We start from the raw sequence: 16,966 nt of genomic DNA on the forward strand, positions 1-16,966 counted from the left end.
GTGATCACACGAACACACACACACACACACAAGTACATGTTTGTCTCTTTTGTTCTCTCCAGCATTCACACAGTTCAGTCCTATTCTATTTTTAGATTCACTCTAATTGCCAGGCTGCTCCTCCATCCTCGTCACCGAAAGCTCTTCATCACCACCACCACCACCACCACCCTCGCTTTTTTCTTCCCACAGGCGCTACTTTCAGCACCGGACAGCTCCCGTCGTTCCCACGCTCCGCCCACCTCCGGTAGACTGGCAGTGAGAAACAACCACACACACCAGTGGGCGACACTTTCGATGGCCTATTAGGGTTTTATTGGGAGGGACGGAACTTTAGGAACATTTGGTCTGGTCCTCGTTATCCTACTCATCTCACATGGATTTCTTCGAGGAGAAGTCAAAAGAGACGCAGAGCACCCGGTCACCCCGTCGCTGCATGTGAATGGACTGCGGACAGCAGAGGAGTGAGTGTTGTGCTTTTCTGAGTTAGGAGACCGGAGGCGGTCTGGACAGCTGTTTGGATCAGATGGTGGGATTGTGAAAACGGATAAGAAAAGAGGGAAAGTGCGGTCTCCGTGGCGTGGACACAGTACGCTCGGAAAGAGTGGAAATCATCGTTTAACGCTCCCATCTTGGTCGTGGGAATGAAATCCAGAGCGACTGCTGTTGGTCTTTAAAGTGTCTCTAATCCCGTGAAGCAGCGTGGCTCTGGTTATGCTTCCTACACTTTGCCAAGTGCTCCCAGCGTCTTCTCTGTGCCATTGATAAGGAACAATGGCTCTCCTGGTCGTCCCGCTGCTTCTGCAAACAGGGCTCGTTTTGGGATCAAACTACGGTTATGTAGAGTGGTCGGATAATGACAGAGACGAGAAGAACCCACCCGTCTTCAGCACACAGAACATTATCGGGGAGCCGCCCCACCACCCGACCCATTACTCAGTACCATCCACCGAGCGCACGGTGGTGGCGCACAAAATTGAGGAGGACCTGCCGAGGGTGGTGACCGCTTTCCTGCACACAGGGGACTCCTCTGCGCTGAGGCAGGTCAACTGTTCGCGGAGGTACGAGCTGAGCAGCCTGCGAGGCGGCCTGCACGTCGCCTCGCACTATTCCCTTCACAGCATCCTGGACACTGTAGCGCACGCCACAAACTTCCTCAATATGGTCCTGCAGGCCAACAGGTCCCGAGAGGAAACCCTCCGAAAGGACGTCCACTGGTACCACGCGTTGGTTCAGAGCATCCTCGAGGGGGACCCCAAAATCCACAGGGCGGTGGTGACCTTCCACACGAACGCGCAGACGCCGGGGCCCCACGTTTTTCTCCAGGCGACAAGAACCGACGAGGAGGTGGTGTTGCAGGACCTGTCCAGCTCCGCGCACCATCACCTGAAGAGCCGGAGCCCGGAGTCGGAGTGGTTTAATGAGTTCAGGGACGGGAGGAGACCACGCGTGCACAGAAGGCTCCCGGAGGCATCGGGCGCCAAGAGCCCGAGTTACCTTCTGGACAAAAAACAGATCAAGTGGTCGGCACCATACCTGGAGTGTGAGCATGGGGCGTTTGTGCCCTACTGGTTACTCACTTTGTCTGCGGGCTTCTATGGGCTCAAGAGTAACTCTGCACCAGAGTTCAGGTGAGAGGGTGTGTGTGTGTGTGTGTGTGTGAGAGAGAGAGACTAAGAGAAAGTTCGAACAATAAAACATGCATACAGTATTATACAGGCTGCATTTCCAGTGTGTTATCACACGTTTGAGTCACAGTGATTCACGTTGACGATCATTATAAATATGGACTCTTCTGTAGTGGAGCCTCTATGCAAGAAACAGATGGTGGGAAAACAGCTTCACCGACACAGGTAGACCCTCCTCATTTAATATGCTCGCCTGTCAAAGCACATCTGTGCGTCTCTACTGCTGCAGCCTCCAATCTAATGAACACTGCAGACTTTACACAGTGTGTTTGTTGGCGTGTGGGGTTTATACAAGCTGGCATTTGTGTGTGTGTGTGTGTGTGTGTATGTGTGTGCCTGGATAGCAGTTAGGTGCATAAAGCCATCCGAGGAGCTCATATTTCAAGGTGCCAGTCCAAGAGTGTCTAGATAAGATCAATTAAATCATGAATAAACAATGAAAGGCTCAACAACTGCAATATGAAGCCACTCTGATTTCAGGTGCACTAAAAACTTACATCAGTCTGAGGAGAGATGTATTACACAATATGTGCAGTTCAATAGCATCAAACAACTCCTTTAGTAAATCACCAGTATATTCAGAGTGGACAACAACTGCTTTCTCAATGTTTTGAACCAAAATCCACCAGAAAACCAACACATTAACTGTTGTTACAGCTCCAGTAAAATCATTAGTAAAAGTCAGTTCAACTGCAAATGATGGAGCAAACTGAATCTGGACGACAGTTCATTTGGAGGAACTGACAAAAACATTGGCTAGTGGCTTCTACTAAGCAGCAGTGTGTCTTGCAAGCAATTTGAGTCCCACGTTGGCAAGCATCCACCCTGTTGACATGTCCCTGAGCGAAGTGCTGCATCACTACCCGCTCCAGGGACAGGCATAATGAAGCTCACGATGAGGCTCTGGACTTTTTGGGAATAATACCACAGCTGATGTTATTGCTGCACAGAGAAGGTGACTATGGTGTTGCCAACAGAATTAGGTTATAGTCCACATGGAAATACCACAGTCCTGCAACAATGTCACAGTTTGACAGAGTAGAGACACACAGTCAGCCGTAACACGACAAGACAATATGCCTGTGACGTTCTGTCATCTCGGAAAACGACTTATTGCCTGTCTGCAATTGCCATGGCACGCCATGATGAGGTTATTTAACACGTTGAGGAGAAACAGAAGCTGTGTCAGTTTCCAAAAGCTTCTGATAAAAGGGTCATTACATGAATTCAGCGAATGAGCTCGTAATTAATCAATGCATTCAAGCTCAGCCAAGGGGGTTTGAAAGGGTAGTGACATTTTACAAGTGATTGTATTTTCACACAAGCATCAAATGGCATTTGTGAAATTCCAACATTTTCCTTAAAAAACAATTTTGTGACATTTTGTAATTGACATCTGCATCAACTAAAAGCAGCAAATACATCATTTACCTTGTTGTTTGATGTAGGTGTAACTCAAAGCCCACTTACTACCTTTTTTCTGGAGCTTTCACACAACAGCACAGAAGAAAACATAAATCAGTCTTGATCCATGAAACCTACTGACAAATAATCATTCCCACAATGAGCCTTCATGTTTGCAGTAGTGATGGACACTTGTCAGCACTGGCTGTGAAGTCAAGCCAGGGGGAGAAGTCAGGTTAGGAGGGAAAATAATGAAGTGGTTATCTCCAGCCGAGCCAGTGTATCACGTAGAAAGATACACTCGCCGACGGAATATAAAGCTGGACTGCAACTACACATTCAAACACATGCTGTTTTCTTCCTCCCTCCCCCACTTTCTGTAATGTGAGTTGAGTCCTGCAACTTCTGTGTGGGCTCTTCCACTTCCGTTCTGTAATGACATTTCTAAAAATAGAAAGTTGGTTTTCTCTGGACAGAGAAACGTAAGCTGGTGTGTATGATGGTGTCAGTTCCACTGTGTCTTCCTCCTTCTACTTCAGAGCAACTGCTCTCGCTCTCCCTCTCTCTCTCTCTCTTCTCTCACCATCCTTTCAGGCTAAATTTAGAGGAAAATAAAGAGAGACCATTAGCTTTTGAAAACCTAAACAAACTGCAATAAATGGTAGTTGCAGAATCACAAAGTAGGGATGCTGATAAATGCTGATGCTGCTAAAGTTGATGTGATTATTTCAGACTGTCAAGCTAGAGGGAGGTTGAAGCTTTAAATGTGCAAAGTTTAATTTTGACGTCTATCAATCAGAACCACAAAAATGGGGTTGAAAACGGTCACCAGAAAAAAATGGTACCATCACATCAAGAGTCAGCCTCTAGTATTTGGGTAAAACTGTGCACAGGAGCACCACATCATATCTTTCAGTGTCGTGACAATGCTACAAGGTTGCACTGATAAGTGAGTCTTAAGCAGAAATCCTAGAGAGGAATTAGTTTGTTCTTCTGTTCGGTGACTTGATTTTAAACACATCAAGCATCCCTAAAAACATTTTATTATCTTAGTGTACCAGACTAAAAATGGAGACCCGGATGGGTTTAATTTTGCTTTGTGACTCTCAAAATGAATGGGTCCACAAATGGTTCTCAGACCTGACATCTATAACATGTCTGCTATTTCTGCAGCTTTTAGTCTCTACCAAGCTCTGGCCCTTAAACCTGACCTGTTTGTTCCACTTCTCAGCAGGTAGACGGAGGTAACAGGTGTCAGGATCATCCACAAAACCTCAAAGGGGTGAGATAGAGGGAGAGGAGGCGTGTGAATGTACAGTTTGTGCAATAGTGGAGGAAACAGGCTTGGGAAGGAAGTCTAATCACGCTTTACATGTTTTTGTAAATAAGAGAGTCAAAGAGAGAACGACATGAGCTACACAGACAGGTATAAAGAGGTAGCTGAAGTGAACTTAGCTCCAGTGGTTTAAGTGCCTGGCATTGTGGCTCTAATGATGCATTGCAGTCACATCCCAGAGCTGTATTTAACCTTACTCACTTCACACGGTCGCCATATAATGAACATGTACCGACTTCCTGTACAGGGATGATGGAGTGTACGAGCAGAAAGAGAAAACACAGGGACATTTCTTGTGTTTGGAGGGAACACAACCTGTGTACTCAACGGTACCTAGAGATCGCACCGCATACATATTCATGGTGGATTCAAATGGAAGACGAGAAGAAAAGAAACTACCAAACCTATGCATCTAAAAATATCTCAGATATGTTGGTTCCTAGACAGTTAAGAAAATGTCTGGTGATGTAGTGAGCTGATTTCCTCCGTGCCAAAAATCTTTGGTGTTGCAGCGGGTGACATTTGCCTTCAGTATTACGAACATTGATGCTGAAGCTTCATGCTGCTTGTCAATTACAAGGGGCTGACAGGGACAAAGTACTGAGACAGACAAACATGTCCATAACGTAACACAGTGATCAGCGGTGAAATCAGTTGAGAAAAGAGGAAACACATGGTTTACTAGTGAAGAAGATGAAGATAATTCTTTTCTGTTGTGAGGAAACGTTTTATTTATTAAAGGACTGAGGAGAAAAGCTCGAGGCAGCTTGATTTTACAGTGTGTCCTTTGTTGACAAAAAGAATACAGTCGCTATATTTGGCTCCGTCTCTCTGTGCATCGCTCATGTCTAGAAAAACGTTGTTCGAGTATTTTATTAAAATGTAAACTTTGCCTCTTTTTTTTTTCTTTGCTTTCATCTCCCTCTCTCCCTCCCTTTCTTTATCACTTGCCTGCGTCATTCCTAATTTCTCTCCCGTTTTCAATCTATTGCCTTCTTTTCTCTCTATTACCGCTCTCCCTGTCATGTCTTCCACCCCTGACCTTACGTCCCCCGTGTGCCACTATTGCTGTTCTTTTTAATTTTCTTCTTTTTCGTTCTCTGCCTCCTCTCTCATCTCTCTTACACTGATTTGTTTAACCCTGTACAATTTTGACACCTCTAACCCTTTTTCTTTTTCTTGGTTGTCTTACTTTTACAACCTGTCTTTTAATGTTGTCTTGTCTCACACCTTCCTGCCTCTTTCATTTTGCTTCTTTTCTCTCCTCATATATAAATATTTCTTTTCTTTTTAATTGTTATCATTTACCACAATCTGCTGATTCTGCATCTTCTATTTTTGCTTCCCCTTCCCCCCCTTCCCATTTCATTTAATCTCCTCATCATTTCTATAATTTTATCTTTCAACACCTCCTGTCTCTCCACTCACGTCATTACTCCTTCTCTCCCTCTGGCAGGGGAGTTGTGCGTGTGGATGTGAACCTGCAGGATGTGGACATTGACCAGTGTTCCAACAGCGGCTGGTTTGCTGGGACTCACCGCTGTAATCTCACCAGTATGGAGGTGAGTTTTCTCTGCAAGTAATTGTCTTCACCACAGTTATTATCAATCAGTAACAGCTTCAAATTACTATTACTCATTCTATTTGATCTCATAACTCTGTCCCTCACTGGACTGTGTCCTTAAGCATCCAGTCAACCATGTGATCAAAATAAAAATGTGCCTTAAAAGACAGTTTGTGTAACAATATGCTGTAGTAAAGGTTTGTTCACAGTAGCATAGAGAAACAGTTTTTGTGTACCCTTCCTCATTATTTTATATATATTGAGCATTACAACGTCTCTGTGTGGATGTCCACTAACAGCGACCTTTGTGACTAAGAGGGTGCTGTTTAGTAGAGTGACCCCAGGAGGTTCAGAGGAGGAAACATGCAACCAGGACCCTTGTTTTACTGCTATAATGTGCCATAAAGATGTTCCTGTTCCCTGTTCATTATGCCTTCACACGACCATATTCATTTATCATATTGTTAAGTTAGTCCGCACTAAAACGGTGGACCTTCTGACAGAATGACATCGCCACTGAGTTGAGACGAGAACACTTGTTCTCTTCTTTACATGGTCAAATGTCTGACAAGCTAAAGCCCTAGACGGTAGTGGACATCAGAAGGTGTGCTGCAGGGCCGCTGTCTGCGATGATAGGGGTTGGCGACTGTGTGATGTGTGATGTGTGATGCGTTTGTGTCTCTTTTCTATGGTATAGTGTTTTTACCTGTGGGACTACTGTGATGGAACTGACAGCAGCCATACATCATGTTCCGTAGCTTTCCAGGATGATGGAGAGACACCGAGCGTGGAGATAGCTGTGTGTTTGTGTCTGCTCCGTGCACGTGTGCGAGCGCGTGCGCCTCTTTCGAGGCCTCTGTCAGCGTGTGGGGTCGCTCGTGTGTTCGCCGCCTCACTTATGTCAGTGCCAATGTGTTAGTTTTATGTGATGTATCGCAGGAAGCCTCTCTGACTCCGGCAAGGGAGAGTAGCTGCTCAGGCTTGCGTGGCATGTCGCTGGCCATATGATGTATAATAAATGCAGTGTAATGGATTGCAGCAAGATGTGGTGAATAATTGACCATGCTCTTTGTCTGTGTGCCTCCCCCCCTTCCTGGTCTGTCACTGGTTGGAAACTACAGGAGGAGATGTTGGAGGTTTCCCTGTTTGTCTTAATCTGTTTTGCTGCTTCCCTTGCCTTTCCATTGTTATAAGCTCATGGTTATAGTCTGGTAACATCAGATCAGTATTGGCTGTGTGTGATATCTTTCTAATCTACTACTCTCATAATTTCCTGCGTCTGTGTTCTGTGTGTTATGTACATTTGTGCAAGTAGGTTTTTGCTCCTACTTTTTTTCTGCAGACACTTGCCTCTAAACAAATAAAACTGGACATGGAACATTATAAAAGGATATTTTCAGAGAATCGTTACAAAGCTCACGACTCATTACTCTTCTCCTCCGATGATTTTCACACTATATTTGGCCAGGCAGTAGTTAACGATTCAGTGCCATCTTAAATCAACTGTGTTATCTGTCTCTTGCCATTTCAAACTGGAATTAAGATGCTGAAAAACAGCAGAGTGAGAATTCATACACATCCATTACAAGTGTTTCATTAGAGGGGATTTCATTACGTTTTTGGCGATTGCACTGGCCAATCCATTACAGACAGAATAACTTTTTTTTCTCTTGGCCTGTCTGAGACCCGGCTTTTTCTTCACTCAAAAATGAAAGCCAAAAAAAAGTTAGAAAAACTTAAAACAAACTAGAAACTTGACTGAGTTATGTTCAACTTATATTACCCAGTGGCACGGTCCATGAGTGTTTGCATCCCTGCCTGGAAGGCCAGCATCTTAGATTCACCTGTTCACTGAGGTTGTGCCCTTGTGGGCACTACTGTATTTAATGAAGCTGCCAGTGGAGGACTAGTATGACATCTGTTATTCAAATTATACTCTCTGGTGTATTTGTCTCGCTAAGTTGGGAGCTTTGGCCCCTCGTGCTTCTTTTCAGGTCAGAATAAGTTTAGGCTGCTCTGTGAAGGACATAGTTCACAGTACTGTATAGGATCTTCAGTTTCTTGGTAAATTATCACGTGAACTAGCCTTCAATCCTGAGAACAAACATAGACTGGAGAGTTTCAAAATAAAGTTATTTTTGATTGTAGCCATTTTGAGTCAAATCCACCAGTGCTGATGCTCCAAAAACACTGGTGTGAAGGACACTTTTATTACTTCTTTAAACACCACAGCATTCAGCTATGCTAACATAACAATCTAATGATCAACTAGTCTTTTGAATCAATATGCATGCATTAGCAAACACAACATGTCATTGGAATGAGAAGTTATCTGTTTGGTGATAATAGGTCTCTGCACGCCTACTCAGGTAATCCATTAAGAAATCAGTTGTTTCCAATCATAATGGTCATTTACAACATGAACAACGTGTACACTGTATTTCTTAAACTAATTGTAGCAACTTAGTGTTTATGAGTAGCCAACTTAAAAATCTGTGTTTATTCTGCCAATAATGAAATAGGTAGTAAATACAAATGATACTATTTCTCCTTTCACAGTGTAGTATGTTGGTTACACCAAATCCTGTCATAACTTAAGGAGGTTGACACAAACTGTTGATTTTCTTTGTTAAGCCACATTATCTTTTACACTGCTATTTTAGTTTAAAACAAAGTGGTGGACTGTCAGGCAAGATTTGAAAAACACATAAAAACCTTCATGTAAAACATAGTTTCACTAAAGCAAAAGTGCTTCCATCACCTTTGACTCAGAAGGATGTGACAAGACATGGGTGTTTGAGATTCTGTAATATTACCAGACTGTCTGTTAAATCCCTTTTCTATAAATAGAGGTGAGTATCATCAGTTATATAGGGGTGGGTGATAGAGAGCTGTCACACTCTTAAAAATTTAAGCAAATGAGAATATTCAACAAATGTTAACAGCAGGCGCTAACGCACTGATTAGATTCTACCACATTAAGGGAAATACAAGCAGTTTAATTATCTGGATTAGTCTGAATATGTTTGGTAAATATTATATAAAACCCTGTAGAGGTTTTTCCTCTGTCAAGTGTTATTTTTGTGTTATTCCTCTCTCAATACTTCACTCTCTTCTTATCTTTTCCCAGCTTGATCTGATTTGATGTAATCAATTGTTTATTGCTGCCAGTCAGCCAGCCCAGTGCCCGTGCTTTGGTCTGGTTCTTTTGGGACTTTACCTCAATTTTCTTGTTCAAATCCAAATCTGAAAGCAGAGCTGTTGAAAGCTATAACAGCCAGAGCATCACACACACACACACACACAAACACAAAGGTAAGACCTTATTAAAAAGATTAGAAAGTTTTTCATCTTATCAAACACCAAGTAGAATTCTTTTTTATCCAGTTGCTCTTGTTAAAAACGCTTCATCTCTAAATTTTGCTAAATATATTTTTTGGGATATGGGCTGTAGGAAGTCAGTGTGAAGCCCACTGGTTTCCCCATTGAGTACAAACGCGCCCCGAGGCTCAGTCTCAGTGAGAACGATAATAATGAGATGGTCTCTAGTAATGTGAGGGAGCATCATGTGCTCTGCAGACTGTGCAGAGAGTATTACCCCAACGGTTTTCCTCCTCACTGTTACCGTGATGTAATGGTTCAGTCTGTTTGTAGCTGAACAGCCTTTGAGTTAACACTGCAGTTCCTCTACTCTGTTTGTTCTGCGTGACAAAGAATAGCCTGTTTTTGGCAACGTGAGAGTGAAACCTGATTAGACCACAAAGTAAAGCAGCCCCATTTAAATCAATCATATCAGCATATTAAAGGGATTTCTACACTTTTTGTGTAAAGTCAATAAGTAATGCAAACAAAACACTAACATAACCCACTGAAACCAGAGCTTCTTTTTGTTCTCCTTCTTCTTGGTCTTTTTCCTGCATCTTGTTTCTGCCCAGATACAGTGAGGCTGTGGAGGAAGGTAGGATGTGTCACCATGAACCAAATACAAGACTTCATGTATTATGGATAGTCAGTCGTAGGGGAAGTGTCTTACATAAGAAGCCACCGCTTATATAATTAGATGAGGACTTGAGAATGATTAGTGTGGGTGATTTGTCACCGGATGCATCTGAGAAGGTTTTTGTGTTTTTGAAATCTAAACAGGCATCAACATGTACGTATGTATATCTATGCATGTCTATGTGTATGTGTGTGTGCGTTTCTATTCGCCTGGTCCTTTCAAACTTGCCACTGGAGATAAAGGGCTTCAAAGGCAAAGCTCTGCTAATGAGTGTAAACTGCTGTGACAGCCAAGGAGGGTGGCCCCTTCTGTTTCTCCTCTCACTTTCACATCTCAATCAGCTTTACTTGTCCTTTTTTCTGCTCTTTTCCCACACGCTCTGTATCCATGGATGTTCACTCCATCCCAAATGTCCAACTCATCTGTGGCTGTCACCCCCACCTCATCTCTCATGCCTTGTTTTCCAGTTTGCCTTTTCTAACACTCACTCACTCCTTATCCTTGATGCCATTTTCTTGAAGCCAATTAAGCCCTCTGAGGAGAGACAAGGCAGAAATTGTCCCTCCATCTGTCAATATGTAATTCCCTGCCAGCCTAATACATTAAATCGCAGCGTGAACTGGCCAAGTCAAAGCGGAGAAATTCTCTTCACCGTCTTATGTTGCTTTAAATGCTCGCAGCAGCATCCTCCACAGCACAAATTGGTGACCTCTCCCTATAATTATTACAGTTTCTTCCAGCCTATGCACCTCATTTACCTTCAAGTATGTGTCGCACATGTGTGAGATAGAAAAGGAAGCAGCAGTACACTCAGTCTGGCTGCAGCTCACCTGCTCTTTTAGTGATGATCGTGAAAAACTGGACACATTGCGTATCTATGCCTTCTTGCATGAAGCCAGGCTGGCTTTTCAGTTCCTGGCTGTATGGGGTGAAATAAGAGACATAAATAGAAATATCTGTTCCTGGGTTACTGTGTGTCTTTTGCACCATGTGGAAAAAGAAGAGGATTTAAGCTTCAGAAGTCTTAAAGTCAGCATAAGTGCTATATATAAAGAAAGGGATACCCAGCTGAATAAGACACAGTGTAGAACACAAACAGTAAAATATATTTAGGTAGAAGTAAAATCTTGGATGTTATTGTGTATGTGTCAGGAAAGCTGACACTCACAAGACCTGTTTTCTGCCTGCCTATCTCAGGCAGGTAAACAAAGTTGACTTGAGGAGCAGAGGAGACAGAAAATAACCTGTTCTCCTCTGTCTTTTCTTGTCTCACTCTCTTCTTTGTGTTTTGTTCTGCCAGAGGCTCTCCATCTCTCCTCAGGGGAGTTTGAAGCTCTACAGCTCAAGTGTTTAAGACTTGAGGAGTGCATCTGTGTTGGCAATGCATAAAAGTGTGTGTGTGTGTGTGTGTGTGTGTGTGTTTCACCATCAAAGAAACTATTGGTGTTTGTATTCAGAGCTGCATTTACAAAAAAACCCAAGGTAAATCAACCCTCTAATGAACCTTTACTGTATGCCTTTAAAAATATAGGAGGCTTTCTGAACTGTACGTTCAACTATAGTGCAAATCCACATTCAGCACTTTCTCTTTCCAGGAAACTTACTACACATACATTCACATCAACTGCACTGCACTGTAGCTCAGCTTGGCATGTTCCTATACACCTACATGACTGTAACAGTGAGGGGCTGTCTTTCCAAATGGGCCCACTCGCGCAACACATAGCCTCCCTGTACTGTACTGTGTTTAAAATGTTAGATAAAATTGAAGGTCGCGCTCAACGCAGTGTTGCAAAGGGAGTTGTCATTAGCTCATTAGAGTCAGTTAATTATCAACTTGAGGATGTGACAAGGTCAGTTAGGGTTAGATTGGTGAAGATTTGGTTAAGGAAAGGTTAGGGAACAGTTGTGGCTCCTGTCAAGGTCACGTGTTTGCTGAGAAGACTGATGTTGTCCTGTACAACCACTAGCTGTTCATTAATAAAAACTGCGCATTGTAATAGTTTTTTCCTTTGGATTCTAATAAAGTGATTTGTTAGGCCTGATGATGCCTCCATCACAGAAACTCACTGAACTCTCTTCCACAGATTTCCAGTTTTTGTGATGATTTCATTTCCAATTACCAGAAAGGCTACTTCCCACAAAGTCACGCAAACATCCTCAAACCTGTTGGTATCCAGAGCACTGGCCACTGCACTGAAACCACAGAGGCCTCCCATTATCTTCATTAATTTGATATTTTCCACTACTTTCACATAGCAGCTGTACAACCTTTTCCAATTTAATGCATCAGAAAAACCTTCACAGAAACTCATTAAGCCATCTTCCATTACTACCTCTTCTTGTAATAATATATTAGTTGAGTCCACAGTTAAAAGTACCCACAGTAATATGCACGCTTACGTGCTGAAGTATTTACTTCTTTACCTTTAATGAAGCTGGTGATGCATAGCATGACGTGTGGAAGGTGAGCGGAAGGGCAAGGATGCGCAGGATGGAGAGCAGGGAAGGCAGCGAGGGAAGGATGAGAAGTGACAGGAGAGAGGGACAGTTGTCAGAGAGGATTCATCCTCCACACACAAACACCATTCACTCTCTAATCTGTTGCCTGCAGCTCAGCGGCTGCCACAGAAAAATGTAAGAGCCTGTCAAGTCTGCAGCAGCAGTTGGATCTTAATTGAGTGCGGCCTCCCGGTCTAGTTGGTGGAGGGAGCTGGGGACCACCCACCCAGATGTTTGTGTGGAAAAAACTGTGGGTTCATCTCGTCTGTCTTAAAATGCTAAATGAGACTTGAATTTCACTCCTGACATGTTTCCTAAGGCTGCACAGCCAATCAGTGGTTATGTCTTGGATATATTTCCATTTAACTAATGTGAATTTAAATCACAGCCCTGAATTTACAGTCCCATCACCTCCATTATGTAAGCTAATATCCTTTAAGGATGCAGGGAAACCAACAGCAGCTCAGCCCTCCTGATGACTAATCACTGTGACAGTAGCAAGCTGTCAATCAATAACCAAACCTTAAGTCCAAGGTCTCCCTTCCGCGAACTTCCAGTGTTTCAGTGGTGGCTAGTATTGTGCAGCAGCAGCAGGCAGCTCCCTTGCCCATGGGACATAGTGATTGTAATGCTTTTAGGGTTTAATGCTTTCAGTGTATTTATAGATCTCTGAGGGACGCAGAGTGCTCTCTCTTACTCCCTACCTCTTCTTCTCTCTTGCCAACTCGTATCTTGGTGTCGTGTTCACAGCTTTTTATCAAATTGCACGGTGGGAAAAGTGAAACAGGTACCACAGGCTGCAGTCCAAACATAAGGGGGCCTTCATGTGAAAGTTAGAGATCATTTATTTTTAGGTTTGGGGCCCATCAGTCTGCGGAGGGATTGTTTTGCCGTGTGTGTGAAGTACAGTATATTTTACACCTTGTGTACACTCTGTGTAATAAAATCAGATGATATTGTGATCCATGTGTGAGGGGCATCTTCAGCTCAACCTCTCCGAGACAAGAGGTATACAACACAACTCACTGATTCGACTTGACCACTACAGTGTCTTACTGATGGGGTTATCAGCATTCACCATCAAACCCCTCCAAATGATCCAAAATGGCGTCTTATTTTTGATCAGCCAAAAAAGACACACTTTACCCCACTTTTCATATCTCTGCACTTCCTGTAGCTGCCACATCGGGTTCAAAGCCCTGAACGTTGCCCACAAAGTGTTGAACTCAATAGCACCGGCTTAACTGAACTCCCTCATCCTGGCCTACAATCCCTCTCGCTCGCTGCGCTCTGCAAGCAAACGTCATGTGGTCTCCTCACCTCACCTCAAAAGATCCCGGGCCTTTTCAGCTTTGTGGTTCCACGATGGTGCAACGACTTACCCACGCCTGCACGCTCAGCTGCCTCAATCTAAACTTTCAAAAACTTATGAAATGGAAACTGCTCTTTCTAGAGCACTTTACAGTTCTTCTCCTTGGCTTAGGCATTTGTTTGCTTTGTACCTCACTTGTAAGTTACTTTGGATAAAAGCGTCTGCCAAATAACTAAATGTAAATGTACCAGTGCTAAACTAGCATTATGCAAATGCAGATGCAATGTACACTTTTCCCTACCTTGTAAGATTGCACTAAAATTACTGTCAACACCCCTGATATGTGCATTGATGCAAATCGTATTGGTATTTAAACGAATCACAGCTTTATGTGGGATTAGGAATGGATATATTATCTTTGTACAACTGTAGCTAACTAGCTCACAGAGACTACAATCATGGAAAAATTCACTTCAAATGGAAAAAAATGGAAAATACATGGTGGGATGGATATATCACTAATTAATAACCTAAACAAACATAAATTGATTAACATGAACACGATTCCAGGCTAAATGAAAAAGGTAAAATTGAAAGTGTATTCAAGCTTTTATTTTCCACGAGGCCTCTTTTGACCCAACTATTTCTAAGAGAAATATGTCTATGGCAATTTTAAAACCAGTGCCTCAATGCATTAATCACTGTGAACTTGAATGGCTTTGTTGAAGAATGTCTGGCTATCGTTTCCCTTAAAACGACATTTTAACCAAAATGCCACTGATAGACTGTAAAAGATCTGTGAAAATTCAAGGACTGGGTCTTGGCTTTATAATAAAACATTCTTTTATCAGGTTGACCTTTTGTCAAAGAAGACATCTTTGCACTTTCTGTGGCTGACAATAACCAACCAATGCAAATGTTATAAAAAATGGAATTAAAAGCCTCCACTGCTGTAAAAGTAAAGTGAAATTAAACAAAATATTTCTCACCTTCAGCCTGTGGTCTGCTGATGGTGATCCATCAAACGGAGACACATTCAACATCTGTTTCTTAGCTCTTTAACGGTGACTAAGAAAAAGACACGGCTGGCCGTGGCGCTGTGAAACTCCCTGCTTGTAGATCAGTGTAATTCTCTGTATGTACTTGTTCAGAGAGATGTATGGTATAGTATATATATTTTTTTAAGGTTCCCAGAAACAACACAACTCTCCTCTTACTCCTTTTTACATTTGAATCAAAAATGTTTCTCAATTGCACAAACCCGCTGTTTCTGCTGTGAAAGCACACAGATTTAATAAACGTAACTATTCTGATGCACAGGGCCCATAAAGTTCTAAAGTAAGCATCATATTTCATCCTTGCCCTCCTCAGTGTTATATATGGATATATCTCATATTAATGAGACTCCACTTCCTTTGGATTAAGCAGAAAAAAAGGCATTTGCAACAAATGCTGGTCGTATGTGTTCAGTTGCGTGTGTGAGTGTGTGAAGTTGGTCTGGCAGTTCTTCATTTAGCCATATTTGTGCCACTTAACTATGTATCTATATTTCATATTCTGCTAATTTAAAATGAAAGCAGCATATTGTGTAAGATTCCTTCACTTAAAGCGACTGATAAAAAGGCTGACGAGTGTGCTGGAGCCTATCCCAGCTGTCATCTGGCAAGAGGCAGGTCACCGGTCCATCGCAGGGCAGACATCCAGAGACAGACAACCTTTCAAACTCAAACTCACTTCATTCAAAATTCTTCTTCTTCTTGTTCTTTCACCATTTCTCCATGTAGTTTATTGCACTTCATAAGTACTTGGGTCAGTCAGTCAGATGTCTGTAGAGCAATCAGAGTTTGCAGTCAGCATCATTCCAAGACACTTGAGTCTTTCCACATGCTGCAGTTTCTTCCTCTCCGTCTATTCTCTTCTTCACTGTTTGCTCGGATTTTGTGCTTAGCACCATCCACTCTATTTTGGAGTCAATTATCTCCTGCCCATACTTTGAGCAGAGATGGTCGACTTCCCCCTAAAGAATCTCACAATGTTTAAGTAGTTCGTTACAAAACCAGTATTGTTTTTATATTATTCCGCCATTTACACTTGCTCCATTGTTCTCCAGATTTTTGAGTTCCTTTTGCATAATGTGATCCAGATAGAGGTTGGAGAGGTCTTGCATTGTTGTTTGTTGGACCCATACCACTGCAAGGTACTTCTCCGCTATCGATCTGAGTCTGAAAATCTGTTTGATAGCGCCTCTTTCTGGTCTGAATCCAACTTGCTCCTTTGCCATTTGTGCTTCAGTAATGTGCTTCATCAACGGCTGTGGTTTCACAATGGCTGTGTGTAAATGAAAAATCCATCCACCATTATCCTAGAATTTCTTCTATTACCAATAACAAATGAGTGGATGAAAATAAAGAGGCCTGAAAGTTTGTGACAGATTTTCAACTACTGATGCAGAATGGCCTTTTTCTCCCGTGTTTAGCTATTTTTTATTTTTACCTTCCATCCATTGTGATAACCACTTGTCCTCTTAATGGTTACGGGGATGCTGTCATTGGACGGGAGGCGGGATCCACCTTAGATGGGTCGCCAGTCTATTTGTCTCTCTACATGTCATGACTGACATACAGAGAGACAACCATTCACACCTATGGCCAATTTAAAGTAATCAGTTACGTAACTGCATGTCTTTGGATGATGGGAGGAAGCACCTGGAGAAACCCACACAGACGCAGGGAGAACAGTACATCATTGTGCCACCCTTTTTAAAACCCCAAATACTGTCGCTAAAGATCCCTACTTGACACAATTCGCATTTTGGAGCAGTACCTGCCAACTTCATTCAGTCAGTACCTCATGAGAAAAATGCAAAGAACCAGAGGTGAAGTCTTCATGGTGCAAAGCTCAAATTCTTTCTTCCAAAAAGTTGAGATGCGTTTAACTCCCAGGCCTGCTCCTCTTCACTGGCACAAGTCTGAGGCGATGGTTTACTGTATCTGTTTATTCTGTCAACTGTTTGCACTTCAGTTCAGACATTTCTACCCTCTACAGCCCATCTCTCTTGCTACTGCTTCCCTGCTTCGGGATTTGAGCTGTTTGTCAGCTTTGAAAATCGACTGATCTGCTCAGAAGTTCAGTCAGAAACGTAAGCATGCCGCACTCTTGC

The 16,966-nt window shown here is 42.8% G+C and overlaps 1 protein-coding gene across 1 annotated transcript in view; it reads left to right on the forward strand.

The window, feature by feature from the left end:
* Window positions 1-396: 396 nt before the first annotated feature.
* Window positions 397-16,966, forward strand: part of LOC113171305 (probable G-protein coupled receptor 158) — a 42,329-nt gene continuing 25,759 nt past the window's right edge. Inside the window, exons 1-2 of the mRNA XM_026373595.1 lie at window positions 397-1,631; window positions 5,885-5,990. Of these exons, the coding sequence (XP_026229380.1) occupies window positions 775-1,631; window positions 5,885-5,990 (963 nt within the window). The 5' untranslated portion in view covers window positions 397-774. The remainder of the gene's footprint in view (window positions 1,632-5,884; window positions 5,991-16,966) is intronic.

The sequence above is a fragment of the Anabas testudineus genome, chromosome 17 (genome assembly GCF_900324465.2).
Source record: "Anabas testudineus chromosome 17, fAnaTes1.2, whole genome shotgun sequence".
In the NCBI taxonomy this organism is placed as follows: Eukaryota; Metazoa; Chordata; class Actinopteri; order Anabantiformes; family Anabantidae; genus Anabas; species Anabas testudineus.